Source organism: Microcaecilia unicolor, chromosome 3 (assembly GCF_901765095.1).
Source record: "Microcaecilia unicolor chromosome 3, aMicUni1.1, whole genome shotgun sequence".
Taxonomy (NCBI): domain Eukaryota; kingdom Metazoa; phylum Chordata; class Amphibia; order Gymnophiona; family Siphonopidae; genus Microcaecilia; species Microcaecilia unicolor.
The window spans coordinates 216,757,494-216,783,289 of record NC_044033.1 but is presented as its reverse complement, the minus strand read 5'-3'; the positions used below and the strand labels follow the sequence as shown (position 1 = coordinate 216,783,289).

Sequence of the window (25,796 nt, the reverse complement as noted above, 5' to 3'; positions counted from 1 at the left end):
TCACATATGCTTCGCTTAGTCTCTTGCTGCAAAGACAACGGCAGGAGTACATGTCCTCTGGCAGCAGGGATCTTACGGTCTTCTTCTTCTCTATCTTTTTCCTCGATATTTTCTCTTGGGTTATGACTTTCTTTACATCTCTCTGATATTCTTTCACCTCTCATATATTCTCTCCTATCTGGTTATTTTTCTTGGATGGAATCCCTCAGTTGCCTATGTAGTCTTTAGAGTGCAGCACTCTGGTCTGTTGGTTGAGATTGAGCATCCTCTCTGTAGGTATATCTCAAGAATATAGACAGTGGACAATTTTTCTACATAGATACATGTGTATTACCACACTCGGAAAAGGTCAAATGTCCCATCGAGTCCAAAGGGCACCTGCCTAGATTCCTAAACGGACAATCTTTCTATACATGTTATTCCTAGAACTGTGTAGTGGTTTATGGAATTCAATATGATAAAAGGTATTAATGAGGGTATTAACAAGTGTCTACATTGCATTTCAGTTATTCACGTTTCCTCTAATTGGTGTTTGCGGCAAGAATTTCAGGTGATCTGCTTACAGAGGCAGCAGCTACAGATGATTGTTCTATCTCATTTCAATTGCGCTCTGAGATATGTTTTCTCCATATTCTGTAACTGCAGCGGCTGGCACTTTATTTGCACCTTTAGTCAGCTTGGTGGCAGGGATTTAGATGCTTTCTTCTCCTGCATAGCATTTTCGGCTATGATAATTTATTTAATTGTACTCTTGTGGAGACCAACTGCTCGAGAGATTCAAGATGGCTGCTGCGCAGGTTGACTGCTGAAACGCTCTCATGTCTATGAGCAAATAATTCCTGTTTTTCAAATAGAAAATGCCCCATTCTAAACGAAAAGGAATTGTGAGATTGGTACCTCCACCCACCTCAACTTCCTCACCTGCTCAGACGTCTCTTGAGCGTTTCTTTCCCGGCGCTACCAGATTGCAGCGAGGAGCAGATCCCATAGCGGGGAAAGCCGGAGGAGCGGAATCCCCGCCGGGAGAGGAAGTCTCCTTATCACCACCGTCCACCTCGTTTATTCCTCCTAGCCCGGCGTCGAGAGCGGTCCTGGCGGGAAACCCCATCGGCTCTGATGATGTGTCGATAGGGGCGACAGTGGAGGACCCAGGCATGCAAACGGCGGTCCGGGGCTCTGTGGATAGTTTGATCACCACGGTGCAGACCTCGGAGGTAACTCTACAGACCCTGAAGGTGATGTTGGACCAGATTTCTACCACGCTACAAGAAACGTCAGGTGATGTGGTCAATTTAAATACTAAATTTGAAGAATTACAAAGTACTGTAGATTCTGTTAAGAATGATCTATCGACGCAAGTCCAAGCTATAAAGAAAGAAGCTGAGACCCTAAACTCCTTTAAAAATGTGGTAACAAAAGACTTTGGACATTAGGAATAAAATTGAACAACTTGAAAACTTTAACAGGCGCCTGAACCTCCGTCTGGTTAATTTTCCAATTATAGCAGGAGAAACTCTAATTAACATTTTTCGGAAATACTTGATGGAAGTTTTGAATATTCCTTCAGAGGCTATACCTCTGCTAAATAAGATTTACTATATTCCTGTTAGAAAAGAGGCTCAAGGTCCGGTTGAAGATAATCTTGATTTGCAAAATATCTCAGATATTTTAGAACAATCCTCGGATATAATAGTGAACAGAGCTACAGTCATTGTATCATTCGTTTTTGAGCAAGATTATAATACTATTTTAAGACTCTACTTTAAAAACCTTAAGTCCCAATTCTATGGTGCTAAGGTTTGGGCATACCCTGACGTTACTAAGTCAACTCAGCAAAAAAGGAAGCAATTTCTTTCTTTAAAACAAAATACAATTGACATTGGTGCTTCCTTTTTTCTTGCATATCCGTGCAATGTGTGGTCAAGCTGGCTCAAACAAAATATACATTCTTTTCACCGGAACAGCTAAAAGTGTTTATAGAGATGAAGAAAGTGAAGTGAAAGTAAAGAAGCACTGGTTAATAACAGCCTATACCTGTGAGATTATTTTTTCTTTTTTTTGTGATCTTCTCTAACTCTTTTCTCTCTCACATCATTATTGAGGTCTAAAAAAGGCTGTAAAATATTATTTTGTATAAATGTACCAATAGATATTTTCTCTTTAGAATGTTAAATACTTTGACAATATGAATGGAACATTATTCTTTTATATTAATTTTTGCCTGTATTTCTCTTACAAGGTTTATCCTTGTTAAATATGTATTAAAACTATAAATAAATAAATAAATAAATAAATAAATAAATAAAAAATTGTACTCTTGTTTTCACCTTTTTAGTTTCAGGTGATCAGGTGCTTTCTCTCTGTCAGTTTTTTCTTTCTTCCAATCTGCTGTTAGGTCGGCTAGGATATCTGTAGGAGTGGTAGTTCAGTATTCCTGTTGCCATTTTTCTCAGCTGAGGTGGATTCTTGGCAGATTTTTTGTTTCGAGGCGGCTCTGCCTTTAGCTTTGCAATCTTTCTTTCAGCAGTTTTTCTCTTTCTAGAGTCTCCCTGTCCTTCGTGCTGCACAGCTAGTGCGGTAGGTAGGAGACAATAGTCATCGTCGCTTGGACTTGTAGGTTTTTTTTGTTTTGTAGTCATCCTATTTGGTTTGTTGGCGGCTCTTGGATCTTCAAGCTTTTGGCTTCGTATTCATCCTAGTCTGTTTTCAGGTACTCTTCCGCGTTCTCAATGCCAGTCCCTCCCGTAACATTACTGCTTTGGTACTTCCCAAGAGTCCAATCCTGGTCCGGTCCGGAGGGACGCTAAGGAAGGAGAAATTAGACCTTACCTGCTAATTTGCTTTCCTTTAGTCCCTCCGGACCAGGCCCCTCCCATGTTTTGTCATTTTTTCAGCGGAATAGTAAAATAAATAAATAGATAATTAAAAAAAAAAAAAACAACAATAACAAGCTTGTATATTTAGCATTTTCAGTGACCCATGCCACATCTCTAGTTGGAGTTGCAGGTGGGTTCCGTTGCTGCTATATATGTGTACGTATGTATGTATGTATCTATACAACTTTAAGGGGACCTTACCGCTTCTCTAGTGAGAGTTGCTGGTGAGCTATTATACAAGTGAGCCATACCACTTCTCTGGTGAGAGTTGCTGGTGAGCTGTAATACAAGTGAGCCATACCACTTCTCTGGTGAGAGTTGATGGTAAGCTATAATACAAGTGAGGCATACCACTTCTCTGGTGAGAGTTGATGGTGAGCTATATTACAAGTGAGCCATACCACTTCTCTGGTGAGAGTTGGTGGTGAGCTATAATACAAGTGAGCCATACCACTTCTCTGGTGAGAGTTGATGGTGAGCTATATTACAAGTGAGCCATACCACTTCTCTGGTGAGAGTTGTTGGTGAGCTCTAATACAAAAGGGGCCATACCGCTTCTCTGGTGAGAGATGCTGGTGAGCTCTAGTACTCGGCTTTTTCGAGGAATTTGTGGCTGCTAGGATTCCATACGGCACAGAAGGTTTCTCTCTTTCTTTTCTGCTTGGTTAGTCAAATACTGAGGCTAGGGTCACATGACCAGGGCTCTTATTGGCTCTCCAGAGTCGCATGTTTTTCTCAGTTTCCACCTGCTGGTAGGCGAGCACAACCCAAGAGTCCAATCCTGGTCCGGTCCGGAGGGACTGAAGGAAAGCAAATTAGCAGGTAAGGTCTAATTTCTCCTTTTTTTCCTCTTCACGGTCCTAGATGGCGGCTGGTTCAGAGGGTGGCCCTGTTGCTGGAACTTGTACCTTTGCAGTTCGGAGGTCTTAGTCTGCCATTTCCAAAGTGGGGGAAGTTTCTCACTGGCTGCGTTTGGCTGCAGGCTCAGTCTTTTTAGTCCAGGGCTATTTTTTTTCATTCCTGTCAGCCTTATGCGGCTGTTGGTCAGCTCTTTTCCAGACCGTCTGATTTCTGCTGCTTCTGGCATCTTGCTTGAGATGCCTCTGCTATTTGATTCTTGTTTTGGCAGCAGTTTTTCCTCCCTTCCGTAGGGAGGTTCTGGTTCTCTCAGCCCCGTGGATCCCTCCTATCTGCTCTGGTTTGTCTGCAGGGTACTTTCCTTCTGGTGGGGGTCCGAGTTGCCCTTGGTGTGCAACTGCTAGCTCAAATCCCTCTCCCGAGTACCCTCGGGAGCACCATTCTTGCCAGTCTTTTGCTTGGACTCAGTTCAGTGTCTCTTTATGGGAATGAGCCTTTTTAGGACTAGTTTGCCACAGCTCTTCCTTGCTTTCAGGCGGGAGTTTTAGCCTGGCACAGGCGGATTTTGCCTTTTCTAGTTTCAGGCGCCTCTCTCCTGGCACATTTGGCACTCCTTCCTTTTTCTGTAAGGGATGCAGTTCTTTCCTGCTGAGCAGATCTATTGCTGTGCATCTGGATTATAGCCTCTTAGCTCTGTGCTTTTCTCTACTTTTCTGCAGGGAAGTGGATCTGTTCTAGGTCTGGAGTTTGACTCTCCCTCATTGGCGCCAACTTCATGGGTGCTGTGGGTGCTCGAGCACCCCCAATATTTCACCGCCAGAACTGGAAGTTCCCCAGGAGCCCGACCTCTTCTCCCACTTCCACAACAGTCCCTCGCCTTCCTGAATGCCCGCCAATGGCTTGGGTTATCTTGCCAGGGTCCCGGTGGCAGTAGTGGTGAAGGACGGGCAGGCTCGGCGAGTTGGCGCTTCGGCCTGCCTTCCTTTCTTTTTTCTGTCGGCTCTGCTCTGGTCCTGCCCTTGCGAACAGGAAAATGAGAGCGGGACCAGAGGCGGAGCTCGGAGCGGCGAGAGGGGAAGGCAGGCTGAACTTAGCGCAGACTCACCGAGCCTGCTCGTGCTCGCCTTTCACTGCTGCTGCCGCCGGGACCCCGGTGGGATGACTTGGGTTGTGGGCAGCATGCAGGAAGGCGAGGGGCAGGCGAAGGACTGTTGTGGGAGTGGGAGGGAGGGGCTGGAACTCGGAGGAAGGAGGGATTGGGGTCTGGAACTCTGAGGAGGGGGGGGCTGGAACTCTGAGGAGAGGGAGGGGGGCCTGGAACTCTGAGGAGAGGGGGGGGGGGGGACAAATGCACCACCTGTAAAAAATATTAAAAAAAATTAAGCACCCCCAATCATTTTGAAAAGTTGGCTCCTATGCTCTCCCTTAGCTGTTTTTTCCTCAGTTTGGTGTTAGTGGCCGGCTTCCTTGTTGTTCCTGGCCTGGCAAGAGTTGTTTCTTCCTCACTGCCTTACGGCTGCATTTTGCTCCCTATGGTCTGAGGATTATACGGTCTGTGCCAGAGCCAGTGATGGGAGGCGGGACTAGTGGTTGGGAGGCGGGAAATACTGCTGGGCAGACTTGTACGGTCTGTGCCCTGAAAAAGGCAGGTACAAATCAAGGTAAGGTATACACATACGAGTTTATCTTGTTGGGCAGACTGGATGGACCATGCAGGTCTTTTTCTGCTGTCATCTACTATGTTACTATGTTAGGATGCAGTGCTTGATGGACCTTCAGCCTGTCCCAGTATGTCAATACTTATGTACTTATCTCCCTGTATAATCATGGATCTGTTTCTTACCCTTTCAGATCTTTTCTTTCCCAGAGTCTCTCCGTGGATGGTCTCGCTCTTCGTATTCCTGGTTCTCCTTCTACTCCTAGTTGGTTTCGCTCTTTGGTACATCAGGAAGCGACACAAAGAAAAAGGTCAGAAGCCAGAACCCTGGAAAACCCACAGACAGCTTGATGATCAATTCCCCGTACTGTTCCGAAACAGTACCCTAAAAATAGGACAGGAACAGCGTGGGGGATTAACTCGTATAGTAACATAGTAGATGACGGCAGAAAAAGACCTGCATGGTCCATCCAGTCTGCCCAAGACAAACTCATATGTGTATACCTTACCTTGAATTTGTACCTGTCCTTTTCAGGGCACAGACCGTATAAGTCTGCCCAGCAGTATTTCCCGCCTCCCAACCACCAGTCCCGCCTCCCATCATCGGCTCTGGTACAGACCGTATAAGTCTGCCCTCCCCTATCCTAGCCTCCCAACCACCAACCCCTCTTCCCCCCACCTGCTCCGCCACCCAATTTCAGCTAAGCTTCTGAGGATCCATTCCTTATGCACAGGATTCCTTTATGCATATCCCACGCATGTTTGAACTCCGTTACCGTTCAAACTTCTCGAATGCTAACAGAGCCAATCGAATCGCTCGAAGCTCTAGCAGATTGATCTGTAACCTTGACTCTACCAGTGACCAAGTTCCTTGAGCCCCATGATCAATGATCAATGCTAATAACATGCAAATTTAAGCACGTTATTAGTGTTGATCATCTAGCGAAATCCTCCTGCACTTATTTGACAGATTCAGGCTGGCAAAAGCCCAGACCTGTCAAACACAGGATCTGACCCCCCCCCCCCCCCCCCCCCCCCACCGGCGAAGCAAGGTCCTGGTGGCCTAGTGCCATGACGGGTCCACGTTATTAAAGATTGTACCGTTACTCCAGTTCTGGAGGCCCTTTTGTGCTTTGTTTGTGTATTTGTATGTCAGTGTGTGTGCATATGTGCATGTTGGTGTGTCTGGATTGTTTATGAGTGTGTTTTGTTTGTTTATGCAGGTTTGTGTGTCTGTTTTGTTCACAGTGTTTGTGTGTTCTGTGCCTGTGATTTTTTTTGTGTGTGTGTTTTGTTTGTTTATGCAGGTTTGTGTGTCTTGTTTTGTTCACAGTGTTTGTGTGTTCTGTGCCTATGTTTTATTTGTGTGTCTGTGATTCTATCTCTAGGGTGTGTGTGTCCCATTGATATAATTGTGGTGTTGTATATTTTTAAAGAGGAAGGGGAAAGGGTGTATTCCAGGAAGTGACAAGATAATAGTGGAACTCTGAACAGGAAATATCTCAGGGTGAGCCAAAAAGGTCCAGCGGGGAAGAAAGGCATGTGACTGACACACTACAAATGTGCGTGTCTGCAGAATTATTTTGCAACCTTTTTTTTCTTCTCTTTCCAGAGAATCTCATTAAAGGAATGGATATCAAGATAGGTAACTATGGCAGTATTTCCCAATACTTGAGTAATTTTGTTCAAGACACCAATGTGGAAACTTTGAAAAGGCAACATAGAGGGTCATAATCGAACGGGGCCAGCCATCTATATGGGAGGCCATCTCTAAGGCCGACCACGTAAAGCAGCATACCCAACCGTATTATCGAAACAAGATGGCCGGCCATCTTGTTTCGATAATACGGTCGGGGCCGGCCAAATCTCAACATTTGGGCCGGCGTTAGAGATGACCGGCGTTAGAGATCGCCACCATTGGTTTCCACCGATAATGGAAACTAATGCCGGCCATCTCAAACCCGGCCAAATCCAATGCATTTGGTCGTGGGAGGAGCCAGCATGTATAGTGCAGTGGTCCCCCTCACATGCCAGGACACCAACCGGGCACCCTAGGGGGCACTGCAGTGGACTTCAAAAATTGCTCCAAGGCGCATAGCTCCCTTACCTTGTGTGCTGAGCCCCCCCCCCCCAACCCACTACCCACAACTGTACAACACTACCATAGCCCTTATGGGTGAAGGGGGGCACCTAGATGTGGGTAAAGTGGGTTTCGGGTGGGTTTTGGAGGGCTCACATTTACCACCACAAGTGTAACAGGTAGGGGGGGGCCTGGGTCCGCCTGCCTGAAGTCCACTGCAGCACCCACTAAAACTGCTCCAAGGACCTGCATAGTGCTGTCATGGAGCTGGGTATGACATTTGAGGCTGGCATAGAGGCTGGCACACAAATGTTTAAAAACTTTTTTGGGGGGTAGGAGGGGGTTGGTGACCACTGGAGGAGTAAGGGGAGGTGATCCCTGATTCCCTCTGGTGGTCATCTGCTCAGTTGGGGCACTTTTTTGAGGCTTGGTCCTAAAAATAAATGGACCAAGTGAAGCTGGGCAAGTGCTCGTCAGAGCCGGCCTTCTTTTTTCCATTATCGACCGAAGCCAGCCATCTTGTAACCACGACCCCTTCCCGCCTTCTGTACCCTGCCGAAACGCCCCCTTTAACTTTGACCGGCCCTGCAACGGAAAGCAGTTGAAGCCGGCTAAAATCGGCTTTCGATTATACCGATTTGGCCGGCTTTAGGAGAAGGCCAGCCATCTCCTGATTTATGTCAGAAGATGGCCGGCCTTCTCCTTCGAAAATAAGTAGGATAGGTACCTATGGGGGTAATTCTCTCAGTGGCGTAGTGATGGGGGGGCACCTGGGCCCATCCAGCAGTACCGAATCTCTGATATTGCTGGCAAGGCTCCCCATGCCCTGCCAGCTGATCACTACCAGCATCCCTTCCCTCCCCCTCAGGCAACGGGGCGTCTCTCAACTCACCCCTCACCACCACACATTTTAAGCCTTTCAGTTCTGTGCCAGCAGCAGACAGCGACTCATACCCGTTGTCCGACCCTGAGCTTTCCCTCTGTCTGTTCCCGCATAGGTGGAGCCAGGTCAGAGGGATAGCTCAGGGTCGGCGTGAGGAGCGGGTATGAGCCTTGTGTTTCAAATCATTCAGATTATTGTTATGATTAAAAAAAAGACCGTAGGTCTACATAAAACAAATCCCCAAAAGGTGGTGGAAATTCAGAAGACAGACTCAGACTCGACACCGTTCCGTATTTTCACGCAGCCTGAAGCAGAGAAAGTATTGATACCGATTAGTTCCCTTCGAAGATGACCTAACCCCCAATTACAGTCACTTGTGCTTTGCATCATTCAGTGGAGGAGTGGCCTAGTGGTTAGAGCAGTGGTCTTGCAGTCCAGAGTAGGCCAGTTCAAATCCCACTGCTGCTCCTTGTGATCTTGGGCAAGTCACTTAACCCTCCATTGCCTCAGGTACAAACTTAGATTGTGAGCCCTCCTGGGACAGAGAAATATCCAGAGTACCTGAATGTAACTCACCTTGAGCTAATACTGAAAAAGGTGTGAGCAAAATCTAAATAATAATAAGTAAATAAGATCAATGTTGACTAGGTGCTTTCCCCAGGTTCTATATAGCACACCTAAAGATCCACACTGAAATTTAGGCATATTCTATATCTACGTGTGTAACTTAATTGGCTTAACAAGATAATCAGCATCAATAATGAGCACTAATTGGCAATAACTAGAATTTACCTTGATAACTGGCTACTGCACCTAAATTCTAACACGCGGGGAAATGAGCATTTCATGGGCGTTCCAAAATTTATGTGCGCAGTTATAGAATATGGGCCAGTGCATGTAAATCTGTGCGTCAAGGATTTAGGCCATGTTTTCATTGTCTTAAATGGACCAACATTGTTTTAGCCGCTTGGATTTTCCCCCTAAGCTTATTCTGTATACTGCACCTAAATCTAAGCGCTGCTTATAGAATATGCTTAGGTGGAAATCTTTACCATGCAGATTTTTTAGGCACCATGTAAAGAATCTGTCTCTTAGCGACGAAACACAGTCAAGTCTGAGCCTATCTTCTGAATTTCCACCATCTTTTGGGGATTTGTTTTATATAGATCTATGCATTTCTTTTTAATGTTTTATCAGTTCTTGCTCCAAGATTCCACAATTCATTTTTATTGATCCACCCCCTTCTTCCTTGTATTTTCGCATTCCTTCCATAGGGGACCTTTCTCTTGTTTCCTTGTAAAACATTAGGAGGCCCCAGGTTTCATTTTTTCACTGCAGAGTTCTGATCCCTGCCTATCCCAGACATGGCAGCACAGGAATTGGATCTATTGGGGAAACAAGGACAAAAGCCAGAAAGGAATGAATCTGATTATTATTTTATGGTGGGAAGTAGAAGGAAGAAAGGACCCAGTCTGAGTGTGGTGAAGTTGTGGGAGATGACACCTCCAAAACCCACTAGTTGGCTTATGGTGAAAGGTCTGGTTAGGACAGAAAATTTCCAAGAGTTTATATACAGTGGTGGAAATAAGTATTTGATCCCTTGCTGATTTTGTAAGTTTGCCCACTGACAAAGACATGAGCAGCCCATAATTGAAGGGTAGGTTATTGGTAACAGTGAGAGATAGCACATCACAAATTAAATCCGGAAAATCACATTGTGGAAAGTATATGAATTTATTTGCATTCTGCAGAGGGAAATAAGTATTTAATCCCTCTGGCAAACAAGACCTAATACTTGGTGGCAAAACCCTTGTTGGCAAGCACAGCGGTCAGACGTCTTCTGTAGTTGATGATGAGGTTTGCACACATGTCAGGAGGAATTTTGGTCCACTCCTCTTTGCAGATCATCTCTAAATCATTAAGAGTTCTGGGCTGTCGCTTGGCAACTCGCAGCTTCAGCTCCCTCCATAAGTTTTCAATGGGATTAAGGTCTGGTGACTGGCTAGGCCACACCATTACCCTAATGTGCTTCTTCCTGAGCCACTCCTTTGTTGCCTTGGCTGTATGTTTTGGGTCATTGTCGTGCTGGAAGACCCAGCCACGACCCATTTTTAAGGCCCTGGCGGAGGGAAGGAGGTTGTCACTCAGAATTGTACGGTACATGGCCCCATCCATTCTCCCATTGATGCGGTGAAGTAGTCCTGTGCCCTTAGCAGAGAAACACCCCCAAAACATAACATTTCCACCTCCATGCTTGACAGTGGGGACGGTGTTCTTTGGGTCATAGGCAGCATTTCTCTTCCTCCAAACACGGCGAGTTGAGTTCATGCCAAAGAGCTCAATTTTTGTCTCATCTGACCACAGCACCTTCTCCCAATCACTCTCGGCATCATCCAGGTGTTCACTGGCAAACTTCAGACGGGCCGTCACATGTGCCTTCCGGAGCAGGGGACCTTGCGGGCACTGCAGGATTGCAATCCGTTATGTCGTAATGTGTTACCAATGGTTTTCGTGGTGACAGTGGTCCCAGCTGCCTTGAGATCATTGACAAGTTCCCCCCCTTGTAGTTGTAGGCTGATTTCTAACCTTCCTCATGATCAAGGATACCCCACGAGGTGAGATTTTGCGTGGAGCCCCAGATCTTTGTCGATTGACAGTCATTTTGTACTTCTTCCATTTTCTTACTATGGCACCAACAGTTGTCTCCTTCTCGCCCAGCGTCTTACTGATGGTTTGTAGCCCATTCCAGCCTTGTGCAGGTGTATGATCTTGTCCCTGACATCCTTAGACAGCTCCTTGCTCTTGGCCATTTTGTAGAGGTTAGAGTCTGACTGATTCACTGAGTCTGTGGACAGGTGTCTTTCATACAGGTGACCATTGCCGACAGCTGTCTGTCATGCAGGTAACGAGTTGATTTGGAGCATCTACCTGGTCTGTAGGGGCCAGATCTCTTACTGGTTGGTGGGGGATCAAATACTTATTTCCCTCTGCAGAATGCAAATAAATTCATATACTTTCCACAATGTGATTTTCCGGATTTAATTTGTGATGTGCTATCTCTCACTGTTACCAATAACCTACCCTTCAATTATGGGCTGCTCATGTCTTTGTCAGTGGGCAAACTTACAAAATCAGCAAGGGATCAAATACTTATTTCCACCACTGTATATGGTAAAAATTTATCATGTAGTCTGAGATAGGTGTTATATTTCCACCCTTTATTGAACCCATGGAAAACAGCAGATGCGAAGAGTTTATCATGCTATTTCCCATGGGTTCCATATTGCCTAGCTTCCTCATTTACATCAGGAGAGAATGTCTTAATTTTCACATTAAGGTCCTACTGCTTGATTCACTAACTATAACATGGGCAGCACAGCCTTAGCAGAGACCTTAAAGATTAATGACTAGGCCCCACGGTATGAAAATTTTCAATATATTTCAGTAAAGCAGTGTATCCCTCATTTTAAGGAATTCACTTTTTCATTTGACTTTTGTGTTTCAGGGTTGCTTTCTTTGGAAGTAGGTGAGTCTTCTCTTTGAGGGGTTTTTTCACATTAAAAACAAATATTTTTGATTATTAACAGATCAAAGCACTATCTAAAACCCTGTACTTTATTTGTTCCTTTCAGAATGGAGAAAAGTCAGCAAATATAGAGGTAACTAAAATCTCTTTCCTGATTAAAAAAATAATTCCCATTTTTTTTCCATCTGATTTATGTGTGGACGTTTTTTCCCGATATTTCGCTACAATTCTTTCTTGGGCAAAGCACTGCTGTAGTTATGAGCCCGATCTCTCGCCATATTTATTTCCCTGGCTAATTCCATTTCAGTTACAAACAGACACACACACTCTCAGAGGAATTGGAAGGAATTCCATGAGACATGCACCACATTCTTTCCCCGCTTGTTTTTGTTGTTGTTGTTCTTCTTATTTGGGTCTGATCAATTTTACATAAATGAGTCCACCATCCCCTACAAGTTAATTTTATAGAGGGAGAGAGCCACTTGGTGGCGCCACTTGCCAAGCTTTGGCTCTCAGTCTCATTTCATTCAGTAAGCCCCATGGATTCTAGAGCAGGAGTGTAGCTACATGGGGCAATGGGGGCATGGGCCCCCGTAGATTTGGCCTTGGCCCCCCCGCCGCCAACCCTCCCCTGCCACCGTCAGACTCACAGAAACAGAAGTCCACCCTTGCAGATCAGCAGCGCAGCCGTGCCAGAGAAGAAGACTTCGGCTGGCGGGGGTTGGGGACCCCCACCAGCAAAGGTACCAGACGGTGGTGGCGGGGGAGGGTTGGTGGCGGCGGGAAGAGGGGGTTGAAAGGGTTGGCGCTGGGGGGGGTCAAAGGTGGTGGTGGTGGCGGGAAGGTCAAAAATGGCAGGGGGGGGGGTCGGCTCTGGACCCCCCTCCTGCCGAAGTCTGGCTACGCCCCTGTTCTAGAGTTACAAGATTCATCCCTTGACATCCTCTTTGCTCTCTGATAATAATAAAGGGGCCCTTTTACTAAGCCGCATAAGCGTCTACGCGTGCCCAGCACGTACCAAAATGGAGTTACCGCCCACCTACCGCGTGGCTCTTGCGGGAATTTCATTTTGGCGCGTGTCTGAAAACTTATTTTCAGACACACGTATTTGGCGCGCACCAAGTGGCGTTGGACACGTGTAGATCACTACCGCCCGGTTACTGCGGTGAGACTTTACCACTAGGTCAATGGCTGGCGGTAAGGTCTCAGACCCAAAATGGATGCGCGGCAATTTTCATTTTGCTGCATGTCCATTTTAAAAAGAGCGTTTTTTACAGGTGCGCTGAAAAATGGTTCTGCGCGTGCTGAAAACAAGCATCTATACTACCGCAGGTCATTTTTCAGCGCGCTTTTGTAAAAGGGCCCCAAAGAAATATGCTTATGCTGCGCTGTTACTTGTTGGCGAGGCAGGGTCTTGCTTAGGCCGTTTAAGAGCTCAGGAGGTAATGGCTGTTCACTAACATTGAAATGAGCGCATGGTCATTAATGGGAAAAATTGAAATTCAGCCATTTTAGGACTGTGCTAAAAAATGGCTGGAGCGCACAGGCAGGGCCACTGAGAGACTGGGCCAGGCCCGAGGCAAGGCTGCCCCTGGGGCCCTGCCCCTGAGACCGCTGCGCTGCAGTCCCCAGTCTCCACCCGCCCTGCCCCGTCGACAGCCCCCCTCTGTCCGCCACCAGGCTGGGCCCCCTGCATTCAAATCACAGCACCTCACCTCCGTGTGAAAGCGCAGCAGCAACAGATCACCTCTTTTCGGGCCTTCCCTCCCTGTGTCCCGCCCTCGCCTGATGTAACTTCCGTGAGGGTGGGACACAGGGAGGGAAGGCCCAAAAGGAGGCGATCTGTTGCTGCTGCGCTTTCACACGGGGGTGAGGTGCTGTGATTTGAATGCAGGGGGCCCAGCCCGGTGGCGGATGGTCGACGGAGCCAAGGGTGGACGGGTGAGACTGGGGACTGCGGCGCCGGGCCCCCTTTGCAGGCCCGGGGAATTTTGTCCCCCCTGCCCCCCCCCCTCTCGGCGGCTCTGCGCACAGGGAACCCACACTCTAAAACTATGGCCGGCCAGTTTTTAACGCGACTTAGTAAAAGGACCCCTATATCTGCATGTGCAAACTGCTTGCTAAAAATTATTTGGGTTTTTTTCACAGAAGGGGCATATCTGGGGGCAAAGAGTGGGCTTTTCTGCATTAATCAGTGCATCTACATTACCGCACGCTAACGGATTAGCGCAGGATTAGCACGTGAGCCCTTTAAGCTTTTTTAACGGCTACGCACTAACGGCAACATTAACACAAGGCCATTAATACAGGAAACAGAATATCGACCATTTTACTGCTGTGGTAAAAGTGACCTTAGCGTGTGGGAAAGATTGACGTAACGGCGCGCTAGGGCCACTTTTTCCCACGGCTTAGTACAAGGATCTCTATATGTGCACCGTGCGTCGGCCTTTTCTGGGGATGTAGCTTGGACAGAGTTGCATTCCATGCACAGATTTATAAAATACATATCCGTAAGCATTCTTACTTTCATTGGAGCAGGTGTAAATTTGTGCATGGGAATTTGGTAGCGCATTGCCTTTGTAAAATAGGTATAAAATAAGCGCATTTATTGAAATTTTGCATAGGTGTCTTGTTATGAAATGACCCCCCTCAGTGTACCACTCGTCAACTGTCTATGCTCTATTCCTGCTTTACATACATCATTTTGATATCCGGAGTCAAATTTAAGAACATAACAATAGCCATGCTGGGTCAGACCAATGGTCAATCTAGCCCAGTATCCTGCTTCCAACAGTAGCCAATCCAGGTCACAAGTACCTGGCAGACACCCAAATAGAAGCAACATTCCATGTAGAACCCCAAAGAATAGCAAGATTCTATGCAGAACCCCAAAGAGTAACAAGATTCCATTAGGAATCTCAGACTAGCAAGATTCCATGCAGAACCCCAACGAGTAGCAAAATTCCAGAATCCTAAAGAGTAAGAAGATTCCATGCAGAATCTGAAAGAGTAGCAAGATTCTGGAATCCTAAAGAGTAACAAGATTCCATGTAGAACCCCAAAGAGTAGCAAGATTCCATGCAGAACCACAAAGAGAGCAAGATTCCATGCTACCAATCCCGGGGCAAGCAGTGGCTTTACCATGTCTATTTCAATAGCAGACTATGGACTTTTCCTCCAGGAACTTGTCCAAACCTTTTTTAAACCCAGATACTCTTAACTGCTATTGCCACATCCTTCAGCAACAAGTTCCAGAGCTTAACTATTTTTGAATGAAAAAATATTTCCTCCTATTTATTTTAAAAGTATTTCCATTTAAATCTTGCATTCCCCTAGATACAGTGCTTACCCCAAGCCAGGGGAGAGGAGGAGTAGACGTTCATGCTAGGTGAGAGGGAGTGAGGATCAAAGCAAGAGGCCCACAAATTTACCCATGGCACCAAGCATGGAAGAGCCCCCCCCCCCCCAGATCTCACATCTGCTTTGTCTAATGAATCATCTGGCCCCGGTCACACCTGCATAAAACAGTGACAAAGATCTCCTGGAGGAGTAACCTAGTGGTTAGTGCAGTGGACTTTGATCCTGGGGAACTGAGTTTGATTCCCATTGCAGCTCCCTGTGATTCTGGGCAAGTCACTTAACTCTCCATTGCCCCTGGTACAAAATAAGTACCTGAATATATGTAAACTGCTTTGAATGTAGTTGCAAAAACCTTAGAAAGGTGGTATATCAAGACCCTTTTCACTTTCTATGGTCTGTGCCCTGAAAAAGGACAAATCAAACTCGTGTATACATATAAAGTATCACATACCATGTAAAATGAGTTTATCTTGTTGGGCATGATGGACTGTACAGGTCTTTATCTGCCGTCATTTACTATGTTACTCTTTGGGGTTCTACATGGAATGTTGCTACTAATTGGGATTCCGGAATCTTGTAATTCTTTAGGATTCCAGAATCTTCAGAACCTTTAGTACAAGAACAGTGTTAGGCAGACTTTGCGTGGAGGAGTAGCCTAGTGGTTACTGCAGTGTACTTTGATCCTGGGGACCTGAGTTCAATTCCCACTGTAGCTCCCTGTGCCTCTGGCCAAGCCACTTAACCCTCCATTGCCCCTGGTACAAAATAAGTACCTGACTATATGTAAACCACTTTGAATGTAGTTGCAAAAAAAAAAAAAAAAACCTTAGGCAGTATATCAAGTCCCATTTTCCCTATGCTATCTTTAGTTCCTTTAGCTCAGATGGTAGTCACGTAACTTAACCCAGGGCTTCCCAAACTGTGGTTCAAAACCCAAATTAGTCTGCAGAACTCATATCAGGCTGCACCTCCAGGTGACATGTGGTTTCTCTGGCCCTGATAGTGGGGTGATGTCCACGGAAAGAATGATGAGTACTGCTTTAACCTCTAAGAAAGGCATGAGCTATATCCAAAATCCCTTTCATGCTTGCATGAGGTTCCAAAGAAGTTTTACTATTCATTTGTCCGTGCTGTATTCATGTTTAACTTGTATCACAGTGATGCCCAGATGGGACTCTGATGAAGATTTGCTCATCAGTTGTTTGCTATATTCATGCTTTGCCTGTATCAGAGTGTTGCCTGCACAGGGCTCTGATGAAAATGTGTTCTTTCAGCTGTCTGTGCTGTTTTCAAATTCAAATCAATTCTTGTATACCACTAATATCCCCTTTTCAGGGTTCAGTTTGGTTTACATTCTAGGTGAGACAAAAGCAAATAGTGTTACTGTGAAGTTTGAGAACCATTAGAGACCATTGCATGAATGTTTTACTAGGAGCTCAAATAAAGATTTGTTCTTCAATTGTCCATGTTGTATTTATGCTTTACCTTATTAGAGTGATACCAGTGGGTCTCTGATGATGCTGGACTCTCTCATTGCCTGTCTCTGTTCATCTCCTTATCTCTGTCTCTTTTGGTCTATCTGTCTGCCGTTGTCTCATGCACTATTTTTCTCTCTCTCTTCAGTTAACATAACCTTGGATCCTGAGACTTCATATCCTGGGCTCATTGTGAGCAGTGACAGGAAAACGGTGAGACCCGGTGATCCCAGGCAAGATAATCCCATAACCACACAACAGTTTGACACTGAGCCCTGCATCCTGAGCTCCGAGGGCTTCACATCTGGGAGACATTACTGGGAAGTGGAGGTACACGAGGAATCCGGCATATTCTGGTCTCTGGGACTGGCCAAGGAGTCTTTGCAGAGAGCAGGAGGGTTCAGAGAATCCCCCGAGAAGGGGATCTGGGCCCTGCGGAGTGCCAAAGATCAGTATGTGGCCCTCACAACTCCGGGGACACCTTTGCCCGTGATGGAGAGGCTGCGGCACTTGGGAGTTTACCTAGACTACGAAGGCGGGAGACTGTCCTTCTACAATTCCGAGACAATGGAACATCTCTACACGTTTACCATTTCTTTCGAAGAGAAGGTCCTGGCATACTTTTACATCGGTCCTGGAATAAAGATCGTTCTCTCTCCCTGACTTCTGTAAATGCCGTTTCTCTCTTTCTCTCTCTGTTTTTTCTTTCTCTGGGTCTGCAGCTGTTTCGCTGTCTTTCCATGTTACTTATGTACCTAACAGTGCCCCTCAAAGGATGAATTACCATTTACTGGACCAACAGAAGAGTTGTCCAAACCAATGAGATCATGCACAGAACCCTAGTCTGCTTTCCCTCCCATGAGATCTTGTGTTGAATGCCTGCCAAAGGACGTTGATAAGACCGAGGCAACTCAATGGACAACCACCAACATCATGCATGACCTGGTCTACACAGAACTATGTTCTGTCTAGAAGAAAGAGAGAAACAGACATTCAGGCAGCTACCACTATGATATTTTATTGATAATTTTGGAATTATTTGAGCCTGATATGTAGTGGGCGGTCAGTATTTCAAGTCAAGCTCTTAGAGCTCAACATTCAAGATGGCTTAACTAGGAAGGAGAGCTTCATAATAACATAGTAGATTATGGCAGATAAAGACCTGTACGGTCCATCCTGTCTACCCAACAAGATAAACTCATTACATATGGTATGTGATAATTCATATATATACCTGATCTTGATTTGTCATTGCCATTTTCAGGGCATAGATTGTAGAAGTCTGCCGAGCACTGTCCTTGTTCTAAAACTTCGAAGCCTCTGAAAAGCTCCATTCCAGCCCACCCAAATCTATTCAGCCACGATCAGGGCACAGACTGTAGAAGTCTGCCCAGTACTGGCATTGTTTCCCAATTACCGGTGTTGCTACCTAATCTCCTCTAAGCTTCTTTGGATCCATTCCTTCTAAACAGGATTCCTTTGTGTTTATCCCATGCATTTTTGAATTCTGTTACCGTTTTCATCTCCACCACCTCCCGCAGGAGGGCATTCTAGGTATCTACCACCCTTTCCGTGAAAAAATACTTCCTGACATTCCTGAGTCTGCCCCCTTTCAACCTCAATTCATGTCCTCTAGTTCTACCGCCTTCCCGTCTCTGGAAAATGTTTGTTTGCGGATTAATACCTTTCAAATATTTGAACGTCTGTATCATATCACCCCTGTTTCTCCTTTACTCCAGGGCATACATGTTCAGGTCAGTAAGTCTCTTTGTACGTCTCGCTACACAAATCCCATACCGTTTTCATTGCTTTTCTTTGAACCTCTTCAATCTTTGTACATCCTTAGCAAGATACGGCCTCCAAAACTGAACACGGTACTCCAAGTGGGGCCTCACCAACGACTTCTACAGGGACATCAACACCTCCTTTCTTCGGCTGATTATATCCCTCTCTATGCAGCCAAGCATCCTTCGGGCTGTGGCCACCGCCTTGTTGAATTTTTTCATCACCTTGAGATTCTCGGAGACCATCACCCCAAGGTCCCTTTCCTGACCCGAGCTTCCCTCCCCTGCTATCCGGTATATCCCTTTTGGATTGTCTGCACCCCAAGTGCATCACTCTGCACTTCTTGGTATTAATATTTTAAAAATATTATAAAAATCAAATATATAAATCTTTTACATTTTTGGTGCTCTTTCTATCAGTGATGCTGTGCCGTATACTGAAGGTAAACCCTCAGAAACAAATCAGACATTTTACAGTCATCATAGCACTGCCCTCCCTGCCTGCCAAACTCCAAAATGTCTTCCAGTTGTACAGCAATTATGTTGAATTCACTTATCTGTTAATGCTGACAGTCAGACAGGTATTGATAATGGCGATATGCTTCTCCAAACCGAGTGTTCTTCAAAAATCCAGCACTCATGAGTGTATAGTAACAAAAATGGTACTTCAGTCAAAGTTTCTTTCCTGTTCCCGACATGGAACCATGTTTTGCCCCAACGGCGTCTTCAAGAGAACAGACTGATACAAAAAATAAAATCATACAAATTCTTAACTCAGGGGCCCTTTTTACTAAGCTGCGTAAGTGTCTACGCGTGCCCAATGTGCGCCAAAATGCAGGTACTGCCCGACTACCGCGTGGCTCTTGCGGTAATTTCATTTTTGGCGTGCATCCAATATGCGTGTCTGAAACAAGTGTTTTATTTTCGGGCACACTTAATGGATGCGTGCCAAGTGGTGTTTGACACGCTTAGGTCATTATTGCCCAGATTCTTTACCGCTAGGTCAGTGGCTGGCGGTAAGGTCTCGGACCCAAAATGGACGCGCAGCAATTTTGATTTTGCCGCATGTCCATTTTCAGCAAAAAAAAAAAAGGCCTTTTTTACAGGCGCGCTAAAAAATGGATCGGCGCACACCCAAAACCCGCACCATTACCGCAAGCCATTTTGTCAGCGTACCTTTGTAAAAGGACCCCTTAAATAACAATATATGTCAATGTATTCTTTTAAATTCATGATTTCTTTACCCTCCGCCTTCTTTAAACCCAGGAAAGCAAAATACCAGCGCATGCGCCTTACTGATTTAAATGTCCCGCCTGATTTATTTATTTATTTTATTTGTTACATTTATGTCCCACATTTTCCCACCTATTTGTAGGCTCAATGTGGCTTACATAGTACCGGAGAGGCGTTTGCAGACTCCGGTGTAAACAAATACAAAGTGATATTGTGGTAAGATAAAGTTCACGTGGCACAGCCACACTAGGGAATCGTACAACGGAAGAGTTGTGTTATGTCCATTACGTTCTTTCGTTTTGTTGTGTTGCAGAGATCAGGCATTTATGTTGGATCGGTAGGTTATGCCTTTTTAAACAGGTTAGTTTTTAGCGTTTTCCGGAACTTAAGGTGGTCGTTCGTAGTTTTCAAGGCTTTTGGTAATGCGTTCCACAGTTGTGTGCTTATGTAGGAGAAACTGGATGCGTAAGTTGATTTGTATTTGAGTCCTTTGCAGCTTGGGTAGTGCAGATTTAGGTACGTTCGTGTTGATTCAGATGTGTTTCTAGTTGGTAGGTCGATCACATCTGTCATGTATTTAATTTAATTCACATGGAGCAAAGTTGATTATGGGATTAACCATTCTAGCTCCTTGTTTAATCCCTGAGGGGACCACTGTATCCCATGAGAACATTAAACGTTGTTCCTTTCTTTTTAAATACATCATAATATCTCCACCCCTGGCTAAACTTATTTGCAACAGTAATAACATATTGCAAATCTTAAGGAATTTGTCTGATTTTATTTTTTGTATCAGTCTGGTCTCTTGAAGACGCCGTCGGGGCGAAACATGGCCCCAGTGCCTAAAGATGTGCCTGCAAATCTTAATGACTACCAATTAGTGCCCAATTCTGTATGCTAATTGGCTCATTAATCAATTAAACTGCACACACCATATATAGAATTACAGGCTTAACACTTCATTCCCTTGACCTATTCTTGCTGCCTCTTTAAGGGCAAGATGTACAAAAGTCCTCCGTTCCGTACCGAATTCCATAACGAATCGGTACGGAACGGCTATGCACGAAGGAAAGGGAATGCAAATGAGCTGCTCATTGCAGCTCACTTGCATTCACTAACCCTTCATTAAAACCGTTGGTAATCTGCCCGTAAAGCATGTGCAGAGCAGCCAAGCGTTATGCTGGCTGCTCTGCGCATGCCACAGACGTAAAAAAAACAAACACGTCCTTTATGGATGGCCTTGCCCCCCCCCCCCCCCCCCGCCCCACCCGAGGTCGCAACTGCTCCCTGCTCCCCCCTGCATTAAAAAATCGAAACTTTAGGCAGCCCCGGGCCCCTTCCCTTCCTTTCTTCCTCTCTTTCTCCTCAGCTCCGCCTCCCGTCCCGCCCCCGCCGCCCCCCCTGAGGTCGTCACTGCCGCTTCCCCCCTCCACCGGGCCCCCCTCCGTCTTAACGGGCCCTCACAGCAATCAGCTGTTCTTCCCCGTGCTGTGCATTGCATCTTCGGACGTCCCTCTGTTCCTCCTGGTCCCGCCCTCGTCTGACATAAAATGTAAAAAAAAAAAAATCGCGGGGGGAGAAAAACGATTGTCAGGAGCGTCCTTTATGGACGGCCTTGCCCCCCCCCCCCCCCGCCCCGTCAGACGAGGGCGGGACCAGGAGGAACGGAGGGACGTCCGAAGATGCGATGCGATCAGCTGTTCTTCCCCGTGCTGTGCAGCGCCTTCACACAGAGGTGAGAGGCGCTGTGAGGGCCCGGTAAGACGGAGGGGAAGCCCGGTGGAGGGGGGGGAGCAGCAGCGACAACCTCAGGGGGGGCGGCGGAGGTGGAGGATGGCGGGATGTGGAGCTCAGGAGACAGAGAGGAAGGGAGGGGGGCCGGGGCTGCCTAAAGTTTAGATTTTTTAATGCAGGGGGGAGCAGGGAGCAGCAGCGACCTCGGGAGGGGAGGGGCAAGGCCGTCCATAAAGGACGCTCCTGACGAGTGTTTTTGTACCCCCGCGATTTGTTTTTTTTTTTACATTTTACTTTTTTAAGCCGGGCAGCCCTAACGAGAGGTACAGACCTCTCGTTAGCTTTCCCAGAGTTTTCCAGCGTTAGGGCAAGCGGTAAACTTTGATGCATCTCATTTCAATAGGGTTTCTACACAATTTGCTCATCTGCATTCCGTTTTCGTTTGCTGCTACCGTCGTCGGAAATTGGGCTTTAATACATGCCAGGGTTAAAAACTTGTTCGTTAAAGGGTCGTTAAAGGCTCGTTTAGTTTAGTGCATCTTGCCCTCAGTGTTTTCCCTTAGGTGCTCAATGGGAGCAAATTTTTACTTTGCCAGATCTTGGTGTCCGGCGGTTAAAGGAGCCCTTTGACAAAGGTGTAGTAAAATCTGGGATTATAAGAACATACTCATTGCCATACTGGGACAGACTGAAGGTCCATCAAGCCCAGTATCCTCTTTCCAACAGTGGTCACAAGTACCTAGCAAGATCTCAGAACAGTAAAATAGATTTTATGCTGCTTATCCTAGAAAAAAACAGTGGATTTTCCCAAGCCCATTTTAATAATGGTTTATAGACTTTTCTTTTAGGAAATTCTCCAAACCTTTTTAAAACCCTGCTATGCTAACTGCTTTTCCCACAATCTCTGGCAACAAATTCCAGAGTTTAATTACACACTGAGTGAAGAAATATTTTCTCCGGTTTGTTTTAAATTTACTACTTAGTAGCAGGGGCGTATCCAGACCTTACGGTGGAAGGGGGCCAGAGCCCGAGGTTGGAGGCACATTTTGAGTGCTACCCCGCCCCCACTGCCTTGCCCGCCCGCCTCACAAATACCTTTGCTGGTGGGGGTCCCCAACCCCCTCCAGCTGAAGCCTTCAGCGCCGGTCTCCGGCGCAGCCGCGTTCACTGCCCTGCGTGCTCTTCTTTCTTCTTCTTGCTCCTCCTGTGCATGCTGACGCTCCTTTACATGGAACTGAGAATGAGCGTCAGTGTGCACAGGAGGAGCAAGAAGAAAGAAGAGCAGGGCAGTGACCGCGGCTGCGCCGGAGACCGGCGCTGAAGAAGGCTTCGGCCAAGGGTCCAACCAGGGGCCCAGATGAAATTTGCAGGGGCCGTGGCCCCCCGTGGCTACGCCCTGCCCCCTAGTCCTAGTATTTTTGGAAACAGTAAACCAGCGATTCACGCCTTCTCGTTTCACTCTACTTATCATATCTCCCCTCAGCCGTCTCTTCTCTAAGCTGAAGAGCCCTAGCCGCTTTAGCCTTTTCTCATAAGGAAGTCGTCCCATCCCCTTTATCATTTTCATCGCCTTTCTCTGTATCTTTTCTAATTCTGCGATATCTTTTTTAAGATTCGGTGATCAGCATTTGCACACAGTATTCAAGATGCTGTCGCAGCAAGGAGCGATACAAAGGCATTATAATATTCTCCTTTTTGTTTTCCATTCCTTTCCTAATAATTCTTAACATTCCATTTGCTTTATGAGCCACCACTGAACACAGCTGAAATTTCCAACATAACAAGCCTAGATTCATCAGGGCAGTTGTATGGTTTTTTTTTTTTTTTTTCACTTTTTTGCAGGTCCTGCACTAATGTTCCCATTAGCATGCGAAACCTGCAAAAAAAAAAAAATTAACCCGGGATCATTTACCACCTCCTGTTTGGACTAGATTCTATATATCATACCTAAAAGCTCAGCGTCAAAATGAAATTTGCGTAAGTCGGTTCATGTGGCTAAATTTAGTTGTGGCCAATTACGCCAAGTAAAACCTGATGTACATCCCGATGCCTAAATTATGTGTGGAGCGGGCGTATTCTATAACAATGCGCACAGATTTTCGAAATGCTCACAGCCTGCCTATCACCATACGCACTTGCGACTTAGAATTTCCGCACACCATGTTACAGAATACTTGTAGAAAGTAGTGCCCATAAATTGTAATTAATGCCAATTAGTGCTGATAATTGGTTGTTAACATCCAGTTATCGGCACTGATTCGCTTGTTAATCAATTAGATTTATTTATTTATTTAAAAAAATTTTATTCCACCTACAACTAGGTGGATCACATAGCAACAAACATAACGTGCACATTGTTATTGAATATGCTTCAATTTCTGCGTGGAAATCTTGGCGCGATATATAGAATCCCAGGGTAAGTGCTGCCTTAACCAGTTAGAGCTGTGGTTCCGAAACCTGGTCCTGGAGGCACCCCAGCCCGTTGGGTTTTCAGGATATATACAGGGGCAGACTGACGGTGATCTGTGCGCCCCCCCCCCCCCCCCGCCTGCTGCGTTGCCCGCTGCCTCATCATCGCTGCTGCCGCCCCTCTCACATACTGCAGCCCTCTCCCGCACACTACAAACCCCCAAGCCTCAGTGGTCCCTCCCCGGTCCTACCTTGAAGTGCCCTGGTGGTCTAGTGGCCTATGCGGGTGCAGTAAAGAACCCTACTCTTTCCTGCCCGCTATCGCTATTTCAAAATGGCTGCCAAGACTTCCGACAGTAGTCTCGCAGGTCCTGCAGAAAGTCTCGGCAGCCATTTTGAAAACACGGCGATGTTGGGCAGAGTAGCAGTAGGACTGGAGAGGGCCCACTGGGGCTCAGGAGGGCTATAGTGTGTGTATGGGGGGGGGGGGGAGGGATAGAGATCCTCTGGGCCCTTGGGCACTGCTCTGTTGCTTGTATGGTCAGTGTGCCCCTGGTCATATAGGTACTGCCACTGAATATTGGTGGCACTGGGGTAACTTCTGGCTGCACCATGACTCTGCCGAAGACCATTCCATTACTAGTAGATAGTGCCACTCAGTAGTGTAGATACGGGTGGGCCTGGGGGGGGGGGGGGGCACAGGTCCACCCAATCCTGACTCAGGGCCACCCTAAAACACTTCAGTGGTGGCCACCTCACTCCCGTGTCACCCTGTCCCCCACCTGTGGCCCAGCAGCTCCCCCTGTCTCTGAACCAGTGGCGTACTGAGGGTGGGGCGGTGGGGGGCAGTCCGCCCCGGGTGCACAACGCTGGAGGGGTGCAAAAAGCAGCCGCGCAGCTGTCGGCTCCACTGGTTCCCTGCTCCCTCTGCCCCGGAACATTCCTGTTCCGGATCAGAGGGAGCAGGGAATCGACAGCCACGTGGCTGCTCCCAGCAGGTAAGAATGCACCCGGGGGGGGGGGGGGGTGTGCAGCGGCGGTCTGCCCTGGGTGGCAGCCGACCAAGGATCACCACTGCTCTGAACCACCCATAAAACTCCTTTCCCCACTCTACTCTAAACCGATGCTGGCAGTATGGGGATAAAACGGCCCTACATGTAAGTAGTATGTTTTGCGCTACATGGTATATGATACTGTTCAACTTCTAAACCTGAACTTTAGAATTGCAGACTTTGGCCAATTTTATCTTTCCTTGCTAAAGCCTGTTGCTCGAGGCCTTGCAGTATTAAATCCCCAAGGACTGCTGGAAATTCCCTTGCTAACTGAGCCAACATAATGGCTGGCGAAGCAGAGTCCTATGAATAGGTCATTCTCTGCCAAGAATAGCTCCGTTCTGAATGGGATGTTACGTTTTGGTTCTCTGAAGCAGCCTTGGGAGGTTCCAAACCTATCGTTCCGGACTTGGTGGCATGTCTTGTTGACCTGCAGCACTGACCTTGTGGTTAAAGTCCTCTTCGATGTGGTACCAGTGGGACAGTATTGTGCGTTGACAGCAGGGGCGTAGGCAGACCTCGGCGGGAGGGGGTTCCGGAGCCCAAGATGGGGGGGGGCAAATATTAGCATGCCTCCCCCAGCCGCCGCCCCTCCCCTGCCGCCGCCAGGTACCTTTGCTGGCGGGGTCCCCAACCCCAGCCAGCCTTAGTCTTCTTCAGCCCGGTCTCCGGTGCATTCACTGATCTGTGCTGTGAGTCCTGACTGACGTCCTGCATGCACATCCTGCATGGAACGTGCAGGATGTGCGTGCAGGACGTTACTCGAGATTCACAGCACAGATCAGCGAACACGCCGGAGACCAGTGCTGAAGAAGACTAAGACTGGCGGGGGTCCCAAACGCCCGCCAGCAAAGGTACCTGGTGGCGGC

General features: G+C 46.8%; 2 protein-coding genes across 7 annotated transcripts in view; one reads left to right on the top strand and one right to left on the bottom strand.

Annotated features, from left to right (window-relative positions):
* The window catches only part of LOC115466308 (butyrophilin subfamily 2 member A1-like), a 61,356-nt gene extending 43,448 nt beyond the window's left edge, over positions 1 to 17,908 (top strand). For 4 of the 6 annotated variants that reach the window (XM_030197474.1, XM_030197477.1, XM_030197476.1 and 1 more), the window contains exons 5-9: positions 5,586 to 5,702; positions 7,004 to 7,036; positions 11,860 to 11,880; positions 11,987 to 12,013; positions 16,864 to 17,908. In XM_030197474.1, the coding sequence (XP_030053334.1) occupies positions 5,586 to 5,702; positions 7,004 to 7,036; positions 11,860 to 11,880; positions 11,987 to 12,013; positions 16,864 to 17,378 (713 nt within the window). In that variant the 3' untranslated portion in view covers positions 17,379 to 17,908. The remainder of the gene's footprint in view (positions 1 to 5,585; positions 5,703 to 7,003; positions 7,037 to 11,859; positions 11,881 to 11,986; positions 12,014 to 16,863) is intronic. The other 2 variants (XM_030197478.1, XM_030197479.1) reach the window with 2 other exon arrangements.
* Positions 1 to 25,796, bottom strand: part of LOC115466310 (carbohydrate sulfotransferase 6-like) — a 135,040-nt gene that overhangs the window by 99,628 nt on the left and 9,616 nt on the right. The gene's annotated exons all lie outside the window — the stretch shown is intronic.